The following is a 16,424-nucleotide window of genomic DNA, read 5'->3' on the forward strand; positions in this document are numbered from 1 at the left end:
AGACGCGCTACAAGGAGAACGGAAGGTAACGGTAAGCCCAAAAATAACCAGCAGCTCCTTAGGGGGTTATTGCTATATATTCATATAGAAAACAGTTGTAGAGCTTCTGGACCAGGGTTTTAGCATACCATTACAGAAACTGAGGGTTGTCATTCCACAAAGAGGTAACCCTTTTACAAAATGCAGCTAAACATCAAATCTCCACTACTAAGGCAGACATTCCATCAACTAGAAGCGTCCGCAAAGAAAGACAAGAATTATACCAATTTGGTACAAAAGGAGAACCTCCATGGACTCTCCAAGGTGGAGCTCACATTCCCTAGACTCCTAGGACATTTGCTCATTTATGCTCTTTAAGGCTTAAAGTTAAGCCTAGTACGCACGCCAATGGCTGAGAGCGCTGACAGGAGTGTTCTGGCAGGGGGGCCATCCCCCTGTCAGAACACAATAGAACAGCAGGGGAAATCGCTGTACTAAGGTTGGATATTTAGTCCTGCTGGGCTGAATGAAAAAAAACTACTAGTGTGTACTAGTCATTAGGGTTGTTGGAAAATAAATGGAAAAGAAAGGTAAAGAAGGAAAGAGTCAAAAGAAAGTGTGCAACCCATCCATTCCAGAACTTCACCACCGCTGAGATATCATGCATTTCCGGCTAGATATTTGACCCAAGGATCCCATATTTTCTCAAACACTTTAATTTTGTCATATAGGATAGCTGTAAGATTGTCATTGACCATGAGCCAAGATAGCTTTGACTTCACCAATTAAAATGGGATTACAGGCAACCTCCAGGACTTGGAAATAGAGAATTGTGCTGCTAGAAAAGGGAACACAACTAATCTCCTTGTGAGTATTGGCACTTTCCCCACTGGGTGGCATAATGCTTTGGGGACTTAAGATTCACTTGAGTGAGAGAGTAAATAAAGTTGTATAGTTGTGCCCAAAATCGTTTCCCTTTTGGGCATGTACACCAAATGTGAAATGGTGTACCCTCCTTGCCACATCATCTAAAACAGTGTGGAAAAGCCCCTGGGACATAGGATGTCACCCTCGCTGGTACCATTTACCATCTCAACATCACTTTATAATTGGTCTCTATGCTTGAGGAGTTAATGTGGGTTCTGGAGGAGCCCTGTGCTAGCTTGTACCAGTCATCTAGCTCAAATATCTCACCCATATCTTGCCCCCATTTCTCCCATATACCATGAGGCGAGTATGGTGTACATCTTAGATATATGGCCCTGTAGCTTGTCAAAATTCCTGGATAAGTGTTCCATTTATGTAACAGTGGTCAGGTCAGAGTTACGTTGCAGAGAGGTTAGAAAATGTGCTATCTGAGTATATTCTAAAAGATTCTGCAGAAGGTAGCCAATACTGTACTTGTCCTACAGGAATTGTTTTGACACTATGCCCTTATTGTCACATAAATCTTAAATTTGTGACAAGCCCTTGTTGGTCCACCACTTAAAGTCTCGTGAGACCCAAAGTTCATGGATGGCTATGGATGGATCTGAAATTGTAGATAGTCTAAAAACCTATTCCATAAATTGAGCGAGAAAGATAGAGTCACAGAGGATAAGAGGCTTATCCTTAGCCAATAGCCACATCAAGTTACTAATCTGTCTCGTGGAAGAAGAGAGGATTCAATTTTTATCCATAGGGGAGGAGACTTCTTTGTATTAGCTTTGCCAATTGGGCTGGGAGGTCCCTCCACACCCCCATCCATTTGGTCCCTCTGTCTTTCTTTCCTCCTCATTTATCCCTAATTTTTGGTTTGATGTATATAGTTGTATATAAAGTGAACTATTTATCCAAAATTCCAAAAGTGTTTTACAATGCTAAACTTTCCATCCAGTTTTCCCATTTGTCTATCTATGTTGTATTTCAAATTAATAGGGTGTTGTCTTGATTTCAAAGAGAAAAAAATGCAAAAAAATAATGGCAAGTCCTCTACCTTCTGTTGCTGTATTCTACTTTGTACAAACAATGCACAATCACCACATGAAGCATGTATTGCTCCTATACAAACATCCTTTAACTTAATTAAATATAACTGAACAAGCCTTCCTTGCTTAAAGTGGCAGTCCACCGGGAGTCCGCCGTTTAAAAAAAAAAAAAAGCCAGCAGCTACAAATACTGCAGCTGCTGACTTTTAAAATAATGACACTTACCCGCCCAGCGCGCCCGCGATGTCGGCACCCGAAGCCGATCTCTCGATCATCTCTCGGGTGCTGCCGCTGCCATCTTGGGTATGGGAATCAGGAAGTGGAGCCTTTCGGCTTCATTTCCTGGTTCCATACTGCGCATGTGCGAGTCACGCTGCGCAATAAGGATGGTCCCGCTGTTTCTGGGATCCGTGTGTTTCCCAGCAGGCAGTGGGGGACCTTCGGAAAGGGGCGTAGATTCTGCGGAAAGGGGCGTACCTTCTGCAGAATCTACGCCGGAAGTGGGTGCAGATACCTGTACTGTACAGGTACCTGCACCCCCTCCCCCCTGAAAGGTGCCAATTGTGGCGCCGGAGGGGGGGAGGGTTCCAATGAGCGGAAGGTCCACTTTAGGGTGGACCTCAACTTTAAGATTATGAATACACAATGTCCGTTAAATCAGGCACACATTTCTACAGTCACAATAGCCTAGTCCAGACTGTGCCTGCCTTTAGCTAAAAAAAAAAGGCAAACAGGAATTTTGGACTTATTTTTTGATTACAGGTGTGTTATTTTGGTGAAATTAATAATATCAACTTTTCAATATTAACTTTTAATTAACCTTTTATAATTATATGTGTGGAATAGATGTATGTTTTACAAATATGTATGCCAACCTCACAAAAATTGGAATCTCTTCATATTTGTAGTCATACAAATCGTAAAACTGACATTATGCTGATTATGCAGTCTGGGAGTAGCATTTAATTTATAGATGTGACTATGGGGGTTAATTACGAAAGGCAAATCCACTTTGCACAACAAGTGCAAACTACAAGTGCAAAGTGCACTTGAAATTGCAATGAAAGTGCGCTTGGAAATGCAGTCGCTGTAAATCTGAGGGGTAGATCTGAAATGAGGGGAAGCTCTGCTGATTTTTTCATCCAATCATGTGCAAGATAAAATACTGTTTTGTATTTTCCTTGCATGTTCACCTCAGATCAACTGCACTTCCAAGTGCACTTTCAGTGCAATTTCAAGTGCACTTTGCACTTGTAGTATGCACTTGTAGTGTAAAGTGGATTTTCCTTTCGTAAATAACCCCCAATGTGTTTTATTTTATGTAGTGTGTAAAAGAGTAAAAACCTATATTTTTAGGGAACGCTCCTCCATTTACACATCTTTCACACAAAAAGAATCACACATTTTACTAGTTTGGATTAATTTGGAAAAGATGGTGAATCCTAGGTGGAAGTTGTACGAATCATTTTGTGAAAAAAAATATAAACAGACACCTTAAGGCATCACGTACACTGGACGTTTTTACAGCTGCTGTTTTTGGCTTCAGGTGTTTTTTGGCAGCCAGTAAACTCACTATCATGTTATCCTATGTGTCCATTGTAATGTTCGGGGGACCAGGTAGATCGCAGGACACAGGCTTTTCATACAACAAAGGGTTTATTAACTTAAATAGCTTTACAGCAGCCAAAAACAAAAGGAAAAAAGGGTTTGTAGTCTCACCGACTTGCAAAGTCCAGAATAGCTGTCCTTATCAAAACAGAGCTTGATCTTGATGGCAGGTAGCTTCCCCTGCCAGGAGCCTTCCAAACAGGACACTGCTGTCCACTTCAGTTGCTGCAGTCCAAAATAAACACCATCCACCATCCACCATGTCTTCTCCACTCCTCCACACCACTCTACCACTTCCTGTCTTGTTTTTTAAAGACACAGGTGGGTTAATCAATTTTATTCATTTAAAAAGACCACAACCCAAACAGAGGTGAAATATAGCGTCCTTCCAGGACCCAGCCACGGCGTCCTGTACACCATGCACACATAGGGGGTTATTTACGAAAAGCAAATCCACTTTGCACTGCAAGTGCACTTGAAAGTCCACTTGCAGTGCACTTGGAAGTGCAGTCGCTTTAAATTTAAGGGGTAGATCTGAAATGAGTGGAAGCTCTGCTGATTTTATCCTCCAATCATGTGCAAGCTAAAATGCTGTTGTAGCGCTGACATTTCTGCCTAATGATCCGTTGTTAAATGTATTATAATGTAAGTCTATGGACATTATTATGACTTAGTATTTGGCGCCATCTAGCGGACAATAGCAAGAAATGGACTTGGATTTTCTTTTTGAACATTGAGAAGCATCATAGGAAGTGACTCTGTTTATGTTCTTGTTACTTGACCTTTGCCTACCCAGGATGCCAGGTGCCCTGCCTGTGGTCACCTGGGACAGAACTGCATGCTGGGTAGATTATAAAAGGACCCCTCACGGCCATTTTGGGTCTCTTCCGAACGCATGGTCTGTCTGTGGGGACCTGTGAGGAGGTCTTCAGGAGGAGCGGCCTACAGCCATTGCGGAGCGCTGCAGCAACAGACATTGCCAGTCAGCTGACAGTGTAAGAGACACGGTGACCAGTTCGGAAGGGATCCAGAGACACTTCTCAGAGCAGCACAGGACTTGGTTCACCCAGCGGAGCGGAGCGCTGTGGCGGGGTCAGTCGGCACTGCAGCAAACTACAGTGCACCGGACCAGAGCTGTTGAACAGGACTTCAGATCCAGCCGGTGAGCGGGTTGCGGCCCACACTTTTGTTGCGCATTTACATTCAGTTAGACTCATATACAGTATTTGCTGGGACCTGTAGTACCACGGAAGAAGCTCACAGAAACTGAATTTAGGCAGGCTTAAGGCCTACTCCTCATTGCATTTTGGGCATTACACCATACCAGAGAGAATCCTTGGAACGCTTAAAGAGATAGTGACAGGATCACTTTTAAGTTCAACCTAACTTCTTTACCTTTTGGATTACAAATTATAAAAGACTGTCATAGCTAGCAACAAAGATTAAAGACTGTGTACTAATAACAAGATCTTGCAACTAGCTTTTAAAGTAGGAGTAGCCTTGTATAACTGTTGTTCTTATTCATTGTCCTGGCGCTTTATGTTAAAGTGACAGTACAATTAAAGTGATCACCTGTTTACCGAAATTTACAATAAAGTATTTTATGGTTAAGTACCTCAATTGTGTGGAGTATTGTTCTCTCTCAGCAGGTGGAGCCGTTGGGTATCCTGGTAATAATACAGGTATATTATATTGTATTGTGTATTGTGGGGTTGTTTCTCACCATTTCATTACACATTCATATTGCACCACAGCTGTGTCAAGGGGACTGAGTCAAGACAAGGGGGGTTCATTAGCAGAGTGCAGGCCCAAACTAAACCAGCAGCTCCTTCGGGGGTTAGTGCTACACTGTTTTTTTATTTTCCTTGCATGTCCCCCTCGGATCTACAGTGACTTTACTTCCAAGTACACTTGCAGTGCAAAGTGGATTTTCCTTTAGTAAATAACCCCCATAGGCTGTTATCAGCGCTTTTTGGCAGGGGCGTTTTCTGGCTGGAGAAAAAACCCCCAGCACTAACGTTTTTTGAGAGGAGTTTTTCAGCTGGAAAAATGCTCTAACTCTGATAAAAACTGAAAAACTAGGCTTTCCTAACACAAGCATGACAGCATACACGTATGGGTATAGGCTCTGACCCTCGCCCAATCTGGACTGATTACACTATATTTAAATAAGTCGCCTCCCCCAAGGCGGTATTCTCTTATTGTTCCTCAAATGCTCAGATGGTTACAACTACTAAAGGGAGATTTTTATATATTTTTTGCCCTCACCTTGCTAGGTTCATCTGGTCAGCCACGTAGGTTCAGCCTCTTTCCTGTGGCAAAGCCCCTCAGTTCGGTTGAAAAACTACCATACAAGGGTGACCCCCCCCGGTCCAGATAGTGGGGGGGCCGGGATACTGGTCTCTGGAGACAGGTAGGACACATACTCCACTACCTGGAGTGACATGGGTCTCCCTCCACTCCTGGAACGGCTTCCAGGGCTGTACAGCACCCCCCTTAGTCTGCAAGGTCCATGGTTTCCCTCTAGAGCATCAAGCTTCAAAGCAAGTAGCAGGGAGACTGCGTCCAGGGCATTGCCCGCGCCATCTCTTAAAACCATCAAGAGAGCTTATCAGGCAAGAAGCCTAGAACCTCCATCAAATGCTATGAGAGCACATTCGACAATAAGCCTAAGGGCGGAGTTTAGGGGTGTATCCCCAGAAGTAATTTGCAGAGCTGACACATGGCCAACATATATGAGGTGTAAATCAATGGGGATGCAGTGCAATATCATGGCTGAAGTGGACACTTGCCTTAATATTTTGAAGATACTGCACTTCCTTATGGATGAGGCACTGTACTGCTGCCTAATAGTCATTGAACACTGAATGGGAGTTTGAGCATGTTACTTCCTCACCACGTCATCCACAGGCTAATGGCAAAGCTGAATCAGCTATAAAGGTTGTTAAAAAATTATGCAAGAAAGCACAAAGTGATGGTAAAGACCCATGGAAGGCCATTTTACATTTGAGAAACACTCCGACTGAAGGCATGGATAGTAGTCCGGCACAAAGACAGATATCAAGGAGATTAAAGACCTCCTTACCAGTAGCAAATAGGCTGCTTGAACCCTCTGTCATACAAAGTGTTACTGACAAGTTAAGGATTAAGAGACAAGTGTCAAAGGTGCGATTTGACACATCGGCCACAGATTTGCCAGAATTGAATATTGGAGAACGATTATGAAACCATTACCTGGAGACCAAACAGGCCGTTGGAGAATAGGTACTTGTCTGCAAAAGGTTGCACCACGCTCTTATCTTGTGGATATTGAAGGAACTCTCTTTCACCACAATCAAGTGGATTTGAGAGTAGCAGAGCAGCCTGAATCTCAGTATCCCATTGATTGATCGGACTCACCTAGTATCACAAGGACATACTCACCCATTGACAGTGAGACATGTACAGAGGCAATGCTTCATACCAACGGCAATGATAGTTCTGGGCAAGCAAGTATACCCAACAGCTGTCAAGCGCAGAGCATGCCAGTACGTGATGAGGGGAGCCCAGTAACTTCAGAGAGGGCTAAAGGAATCATTGCAGAGTCAGTCTTCACCCGTAGTGGTAGATTTTCAAAGCCACCTACGAGACTTAACCTGTGGAATGTGTTATTGATGAGTCTCTTTTGAATTTCACAGTGTTCATAAAAGGGGGAGATGTTATGGATGGTATGTTTCTTTAAATGTTTCTTTAAATGCAACTCTATGGTGCATCTCTGTTGTACTTCTGTTGTACTTCTTCCTGTGTTGTGTTTCCTGTTCCTGCTGGGTCTTTTAGCAAACATGGCTTATGTACAGTAATGGCTTGTGCTGTCTCTCCACATATTTCACATCAAACAACCCCCTCCTCGTCTTCCTCCATGGCCTTTTTCCTGTGCTGATTTGTCCTCAGAACCAGCGGTGCTCTGTAGGCGTTCAAGGGGCTACGCAAGCACAATTTTTCAGCCCCTTGGGGCGTGTAATTACAATTTTTGATGCAATACTTTGCAGCAGGGCTCATTCCTGCACTACAACTAGAGTATATGGGAGAGGTTGCAGTGTTGTGGCACCAGCACCAGTGCCTAAGGCCCAATTTTTCTGCCCCTAGGGGGTTGGACCTTTCGGCAGGAATAACTGCACACACCACAAGGAGTGTCCCAACCTCCTGGGCAGCTGCCTGTAGAGACTCAATGAAGTCAATATGCAAGGCGGCAAAGTGGTCATCTATACACACCTTTATTTCTCATTATCGCATAGATCTGTCATTTTTGACAACTGTTCATTTTTTTAACAGTTAACTTGTTAGCCAAAAGCCATAATTAACCCTATTTTGTTTCTGCATTATCCCACTCTGGTTAGCTAGTTAGTTACCAGTGGTAGACTGACTTGGAGCTGTCAGGAAAATTGAAAAAAATGAATATCATATATTTACTGCAATTTTCCTTTCCTGATGAGCTCTATATCCGCACCTGGTCCCACCCAGGTGCGGAAATCGAGTTATGGAACACTGACATGAGGGAGGGTGTCAAATTTTATGAGGTCCTGCAGGTGGGGGTATGGGTGGAGCATACCCAATGGTAGACTGACACGGAGCTCGTCAGGAAAGGGAAATTGCGGTAAGTATTTGAAATTCAATTTTCCATTATTCTGCATTTATCAGTGTTTTTGAGCAATAAGCTTTTGTTGGACTATAGTTTTACTAAAAAACACGACAGCTAAAAAAACTTTTAAAAATGCTACTGCAAAAACTATGCAAAACTCATTCTACAGCTATAGCTTTCTACAGCTAACACTATTGCCGTTTTTATAATGTCCAGTGTGCATGAGGCCTAAAAATCGTGATGCCCTTATCTAAAAGAACACATACCACGACATGCTCTCAATCACTTGCCTGGAAAAAAAAATCCACATATTCCACATACAGACAATGCACATGTGCACAAACAGTCTTGGCTCAGAGAGAGTGCCTCAGAGAAGCATCATCTGCGCTCTTTAGACATGTTCCCTGCTAGCAAACATTTCCTTGAAGAATAGTTTTCTAAATAGTGCAGCGCTGTGTCTCATTAATTAATTTGCATACAAAATTTATATTAAACATTTCACGATCAAAAAAATATATTTTAAATTAAAAAATGTCAAAAAATTGGAGAAAAAAAAACAGTTCATCTGTGTCAATGCTTCCAAAACAATCACTGTTGTGTGTGTTCATCCTCAAAAGGACCAATATCCAGTGCACACCTGGATGTTAATAAACATGCAGAATACACTATGGCACTTGTGTTTGTTGTTTCATGTCTATAACCTACACAGAGGAGCAATCTGAAGACTGTAGGATTACCATTGGAGAGTGAAAAGTTGATCCATTGTGGTGGACACGAGGAGCGACTTGTTTATGCATATACATTCGTCTTTGAGATGAGCAGGCACTTCAGCTAGTGGAGGTGTGCACTGGATATTAGTATATCCAGATATTTTGAGGACAAACACACACAACGGTGATTGTTTTGGAAGCACTGACACAGATGAACAGTTTTTTTTTTTTTTTTTTTAGTATTTTCATTTTTTCATTTAAAATATATTTTTTTGATCATGAAATGTTTAATATAAATTTTGTAAGTAACTAAGTAATTTTAAAGTAAATGTATCAAAATCAGAAATCCTTAATGTGACGCTCGTACCCGAACAGGTTGCAATGTTGAGAGCTAATTTTAAGTTTAGGATTTGCTCTGCAGCTGTAAAATACTTGGGTGTTAAAATCACCCCGGATTCAAATCATTTATACTCAATGAACTATGTTCCTCTTCTGCAACGTACCCTACAAGATCTAAAAAAATATGATGTTAAGCAATACTCATGGTTTGGGAGGATTAATATATTAAAGATGGATATAATACCGCGGTTTTTGTATTTTTTTCAAACTATCCCAATTGGTGTCCCTAGATCATTTTTTTCCACTTTACAATCGGCTTTTACAAAATTTATTTGGGGACATAAAAAACCAAGACTACAAAAGAAATTATTATCATTACCAAAAACGAAAGGAGGTGCAGGTGCACCTGATCTATATTATTATTATGTCTCGGCTGTTTTGACTAGACTGGTGGACTGGTTCTATTGTTCGGAAACCAAACAATGGGTAAAAATAGAGCAAGGGTTGAATCAATTGGACTTAAAGGTGTTGCCATGGTTAGATCTGTCTGGTAGTAATTTAAATCGAGAGTTGTTAGAATCTATGCCTTCTCTCACATCTCATGTATTGAATATATGGGGCAAAACAGCTATAAAATTAGAACTTTCTTCCTATGAAGGACCTATGACACCTTTATTTGGCAACCCTTTATTTCCGCCAGCACTAAATAGGACAAGTTTTCTTATATGGAATAGGGAATCCCATTATAGACTGAGTAATATTTTATGCCAGGGGACAATTCCGTCTTTATTAAATAAATTCCCTACACAGCGCCCATCACTTATGCAAATGTTGGAGTTTTGGCAGTTGCGGTCATTTTGGTGTAAAATTCATTCAAGTAAGTCTCTGGGTAGAGATTTAACACAACTTGAAACTATTCTGACACAAGATCAAAATCCAAATCATGTTATATCAGTACTGTATAAGATGTTTATTATTAAAAATCATCCGGAGCCCCCAGAATATATAAATAAATGGGCTAATGAGATCAACGCTCAAATTGAGGTTGGGGAATGGGAGAAGGCATTTAATTTCTCTCACTGTTTATCACCGTCGATCAAAGCACAAGAGACGAATTACAAATTGCTCTCAAGATGGTACTGGAGTCCAGTGACACTCCACCGCATATACCCAGAAAAATCAGATATATGCTGGCGGTGCCATAGAAATAAGGGCACATTGCTCCACATCTGGTGGGAATGCCCCCTAATTTTTAGATTTTGGGAAAAGCTTATGCAATTATATACAACAGTCACTGGGGAGGTAATCCCAAATACACCACAAATCACCCTTCTCTCTATGTTACCAAGAACTTATAAAAATGTTAAAAAGAATCTTTTAGGATACTGGTTGACGGCGGCAAGAACTGTGATACCACGGCACTGGCGATCAACCCAGTCTCCTACGATAAATGAATGGGCTTTAGAAATGGATAATATAGAGAGAATGGAGATACTCTTAGCACAAGAATCAGATACATATGAAAGGTGCCTCCTGGTCTGGACTCCCTGGAGACAACATAGGAAATTGGTAAAAAATTAAGGAACTAGGAGGGAAAAAAGGGGAGGGAGGGATCTGTGGAGGAGAGAGAAGTGGGGGAGGGGGAGAGGTTAGATGTACATTTTCCCCCTTTCCTCCTCTCTGTTGTTTTTTTTTTTTGGGAGGGAGGGAAGAGGAAATAAAATAATAAATGTGATTATTATGTATGTAATATATATGTTTGAAAATTGTTTAATTATGTGTAATGCTTTATAATAATTGAAAATAAAAATAGAATTGGAAAAAAAAATATATAAATTTTGCATGCACATTAATTAATGAGACACAGTGCTGCACTATTTAGAAAACAATATTGAATTTGGTGTGGTGTATCATTGTAACTGTTCAGCAGCTGTGCAGTCACATATATCGGTGATTTTACACATTCACCCTGTTATAGGAGGAAGTCACCTATTTTGGCTCAAATTTATTTTTTCACAATTTCCTTCAAAAATCCATGCAAAGGTTTTTTCCTGCAGATGTGCAGATAGTGGCAAACAATTACCTATATGCATGTGCAGTTTAACTGCTTGCCGCCTGCAGTGCGGCTCTCATTCTGGGACGCCGTCATGTGATGGCATCGCAGAAAGGCCGCTCTCACGTGCCCGCGGCACCATGTGATCGGTCACAGGTAAACACGGAGAGGCCAGTAATCGGCTCTCCTCGCCTCACACTGACAGAATGTGTGGCAAGGAGAGCCGATCGGCGGCATCGCCTCACAAGGGGACATCTAGGAATGGAATCAGGGCTCTGATCATCAGTGTCCTGATTACAATATAGAAATACAGTGTCACTAATCAGTGCCCACCATTGCCCACCAATGCCAGCAATCAGTGCCCACAAGTGTGACCAATCAGTGTCCATTAGCGATACCAGTCAGTGCTGGAAATCAGTACTGCCCATCAATGCCCATCACTGCTGTCGATCAATGCCCATCAGTAATGCCTATCAGTGCCACCCATCAATGCACATCAGTACCACCTATCCGTGCTGCCTATCAGTGCTCATCAGTGCCTATAAGTGCTCCTCATCAGTGCCCACCAATTCAGCTTATCAGTGCCCATTGGTGCCGCCTCGTCAGCGCACATCAGTAAAGGTGAAAAATTACTTAGTTACAAAATTTATTGACAGAAAAAAAAATAACTTTTTTTTTCAACATTTATGGTCTCTTTTTGTAAAAATAATTAACACAGCAGTGATTAAATACCACCAAAAGAAAGCTCTATTTGTGTGAAGAAAATGATAGAAAATATGTTTGGGTACAGTGTAGCATGACTGCGCAATTGTCATTCAAAGTGCGAAAGTTGAAAACTGGCTTGGGGTGTAAGTGTCTGGTTAGCAAGTGTTTAAAAAAAAGTTTCCCTGCCTCAAAATCTATCCATTTAATAATAAAAAAAGTTGTATTGTTTTTACAAATTTACTCATTTTACTTAATTATTATTTTCCAATTATGTAAGAAACATATTTTTTGTGTAATTCAGTAAAAAGAAAAAAATGTTCTGTGATGTGGATTTGAGATTTTTAAATCAGCCTTCTAACACATTCAAATTATTTATGGTCTTTTGTTGGAAATCCCTGGGAATTAACTATTTTCTATTTAATAATAATCATCCATTATAAGTCAATCCATGTTCTTAGTGTACAAATTACATTTCTGCACTAAATGGTGAAAAACAGTTCCTCATTGAGAACAGTAAAGAGCTGAATACGTGCAACATTTAACATTTTCACTAAGAACATGGATTGACTTATAATTGATGATTATTATTAAATTAGTCACTGGTCTACCTTTTCAGTTTTGTGCCAGCATTAGGGACTAAGGTCTAGACTACAGGTTAAAGAATCTATAAAACCAAAACTTTGGTTAAAGTTTTGGACAGAATATGGATAGATTAAAACCCCTGACAGGTTTTCCTCTCTTAGGCTGTATTCACACATATGCATTTTTAGTGCTTGTTGCATTTTGCTGATTTGCACTACAGAACGCGTTCCATAGGAAACCATGGTAAATGGATTGTAGTGCAAATCTGTAAAATGCAAAAAGCACTAAATCTGCATGGGTGTGAATCCAGCCTAAGACAGGTTTTACAGGATCAAGATCCCCTTTAGAAGATTTCTACTCTATTCATAACCGAGTGACAACTCAGCACTGGAGATTATAGTTTTTAGACGCATTTCATGTTTCGGTTAAAGTTTTAAAGCTCACTTTTAGATGGACATAAAAAAAAGCATAGAGAACCAATATGACTTATTAAAATTTATGAAATGTATTTTTAAATGTAACTAGGCTAAGAAGCAACATAAATAGTAATAGCCATAGAAAAATCCTACATCATATTTCTTGTGACTTTTCCTGTGATTGTTCTCAGTATTTATTTCTAATTTACAGCGCAATTGCTGCAATTGTGCTTGCCTGTAAAAAAAATACAGTATTTATATACAGAATACACTTGTATAAGGTGATGTAGCGCTGATTATTCTAATATTGTGCATTGAAGTAATATGATATACCGTATTAGTATTTATAGTTATACAGGGATTACAGATAGCTGTAATTTTTTACTTTGCTATGTATAGTAAAATATGATATGGTATTATAATAAAATGCAATACAATATATTGTGATGCAAAAATAGTATATAGTAATACAGTAAAATACTTTATGGTTTACTAAAGCAATGTTCATTCATGGTTATATTAAAAACAATTCAGTAGTTGCGTGTTGATTATTTCCTGTCCATATATTTTTTGTTGCAGTTTTCTTTCCATATAATTACCACTCTAATTCCTTTTAAAAGTGTAAAACAATGGGGGTTATTTCCAAAAGGCAAATCCACTTTGCACTGCAAGTGCACTTGGAAGTGCAGTGGCTGTAAATCTAAGGGGTAGATCTGAAATGAGCAGAACCTCTGCTGATTTTTATCATCCAATGATGTGCAAGCTAAAATGCTGTTTTTTATTTTCCTTGCATGTCTCCTTCGGATTTACAGCGACTTTGCACTTGTAGCGTGCACTTACAGTTCACTTGTAGTGCAAAGTGGATTTGCCTTTCGTAAATAACCCCCAATGGATCAATATAAAACACCACAATCTGAAAAAATGGTGTGCCTAAAAAAATGGTGAACCTGTTTTAACTTCTTGCCGCCCACCCACTGTCATATGACGGCAGAGCGGTACAGCTCTTGTTCTGGGCCGCCGTCATATGACGGCGGCCCAGAGCAGCTGCTCCTGCGCGGGCGCGTGACGATCGTGGCCGTACCATGTTGCTAGGGCACGGCCTGACCCCGATCTGTGGAAAGAGCCGAGTCCTCGGCTCTTTAAACATGTGATGATCAGGTGTGTCCAATCACAGCCGGTCACATATAATCAAAGAAGTGCCAGTAATTGGCGATCCTTGCCTCACACTGACAGAGTGTGTGGCGAGGAGAGCCAATCAGCGGCATCTCCTCACAGGGGAACATTTAGGAATGTAATCAGGGCACTGATCATCAGTGCCCTGATTAGAAAAGTAAAAAAAACTGTGTTAAAAAACGGTGTCCAACAATGCCAATGATCAGTGCCCACCAGTGGCAGCAATCAGTGCCCACCACTTCCCAAAAGTGCCACCAATCAGTGCCCATTACAGATGCCAGTCAATGCTGGCAATCAATGCCACCTATCAGTGCTGTCCATTACTGCAGTCAATCAATGCCCATCAGTGTCAACCATCAGTGCCACCCATCAATGCCCATCAGTGTCCATCAGTACCGCATATCCATGCCGCCTATCAGTGCCCACCTGTGCTACCTATTAGTGCCCACCAGTGTCGCCTATCAGTGCTCATTAGTGCCACCTATCAGTGCCCATCAGTGCCGCCTATCAATGCTCATCAGTGCCACATATCAGTGACACCTGTCAGTGCCCATAAGTGCGACATATTAGTGCCTTCTCATCAGTGCCCATAAGTGCCACCTCATCAATGCCCATCAGTTCAGCCTATCAGTGCCCATCAGTGCCGCCTCATCAGCGCACATCGGTGAAGGCGAAAAATTACTTAGTTACAAAATTTACTGACAAAAAAAAAGTGAAAAATATTTTTCTTATAAAATTTTTGGACTTTTTTATTTTTTTGTAAAAAATAAAAAACCTAGCAGTGATTAAATACCTACAAGTGCACACTACAAGTGCAAAGTGCACTTGAAATTGCACTGAAAGTGCACTTGGAAGTAAAGTTGCTGTAGATCCGAGGGGAACATGCAAGGAAAATAAAAAAACAGCATTTTAGCTTGCACATGATTGGATGATAAAATCAGCAGAGCTTCCCCTCATTTCAGATCTACCCCTAAGATTTACAGCAAGTGCACTTTCGGTGAACTTTGCACTTGTAGTTTGCACTTGAAGTACAAAGTGGATTTACCTTTCATAAATAACCCCCAAAGTGCTATACAAAGCATGCAAAGCATCTAATCATCAAAGTATTTGCAAGTTGAATAAGAAGATTTATTAGCCACTATTATCTGTGACATTGCAGCTTATTATTTTCTCAGGTGTAATAGTGTTCTCCTGCCTTTTGTTTAATAGAATTGATAACCCAATTAACATTGTACATTTTTACATAATGAAACATAAAAAAATAGAAGACAAATCATGATTTTAAGCACTATTATTCTCTGTGTGTACATACCTAAGTTCTTTTCTAGTGAGGGAGCAGCGCTGACAGACAAGAAGAAGCAGCAGGTTGCACAGGGCAAGGTATGCATTGTCTGAGACAAGTATAACAATTTTTATATTCTCTTCTCTCTGACTCCACCTATGTTTATATGCAGTAAACTAGCTGTTATCTCAGCTAGGGTTTTATTTACTAAAGCTGGAGAGTGCAAAATCAGGCTCACCTCTGCATAGAAACCAATCAGCTTCTAACCTAAGCTTGTTCAGTTAAGCTTTGGCAATAAAACCTGGAAGCTGATTGATTTCCTTGCAGAAGTGAGCCTGGTTTCGCAATTTTCAGCTGTAGTAAATAAACCCCAATAACTTCCCTTAAAATATAAAATTAACAACGCTTTGGGGGTTATTTACGAAAAAAGGCAAATCCACTTTTCACTGCAAGTGCACTTGGAAGTGCAGTCGCTGTAAATCTAAGGGGTAGATCTGAAAAATCAAGTGGCGTAAAATCATCTGTATCCACCTGAATATCGGGTTGGGCAGTGAATGGGGGAAGTACTGGTGCTGCAGAAGTGGTGGGCACCCAATCAGGATTGGCGAATTCTGCAGGAAGGGCACTATGGGAACGATGGGCCTGCCTTCGTCTTCTTCTTGGTGGCAGCGGGACACTACTTGTGCTTGCCACCTCGCCAGCTTGAACTGCACTTATGGGACTCGCCACGTCACCACGTGATACTGCAGTGCTGGATGTACGTCCAGGGTGTACTAGGCCGCTGGTGCTTGCCAGTTCACCAAAAGGATGAGCGGCGCTAGTACTGGCTCTATACTCCATACGAGGGAATTGCGGTTCCTGCACCTCAACAACATCAGAAGATCGAGGTCGGGTACGCCTGACGTTAGCAGGGACCTCATCTTCGTCATCAGAGCTATCTGTCATGGAGGCGCTGTCCTCTACAGGTTCGTATTCTGAGCCTGAATCTAACA

General features: G+C 41.1%; 1 protein-coding gene across 2 annotated transcripts in view; it reads right to left on the bottom strand.

Annotated features, from left to right (window-relative positions):
• Positions 1-15,588, bottom strand: part of LOC143996967 (cytidine monophosphate-N-acetylneuraminic acid hydroxylase-like) — a 399,676-nt gene extending 384,088 nt beyond the window's left edge. Inside the window, exon 1 of one of the 2 annotated variants that reach the window (XM_077492297.1) lies at positions 15,463-15,588. Coding sequence is in view for 1 of the 2 variants with exons in the window: in XM_077492296.1 (XP_077348422.1) it covers positions 13,131-13,135 (5 nt within the window). In the remaining variant the exon portion in view is untranslated. Of the gene's footprint in view, positions 1-13,130; positions 13,215-15,462 lie in introns of those variants that run through there. The other variant, XM_077492296.1, reaches the window with a different exon arrangement.
• Positions 15,589-16,424: the final 836 nt, after the last annotated feature.

This window comes from Lithobates pipiens, unplaced genomic scaffold, assembly GCF_037356315.1.
Source record: "Lithobates pipiens isolate NorthernLeopardFrog02 unplaced genomic scaffold, aLitPip1_a1.2 Scaffold_19, whole genome shotgun sequence".
In the NCBI taxonomy this organism is placed as follows: Eukaryota; Metazoa; Chordata; class Amphibia; order Anura; family Ranidae; genus Lithobates; species Lithobates pipiens.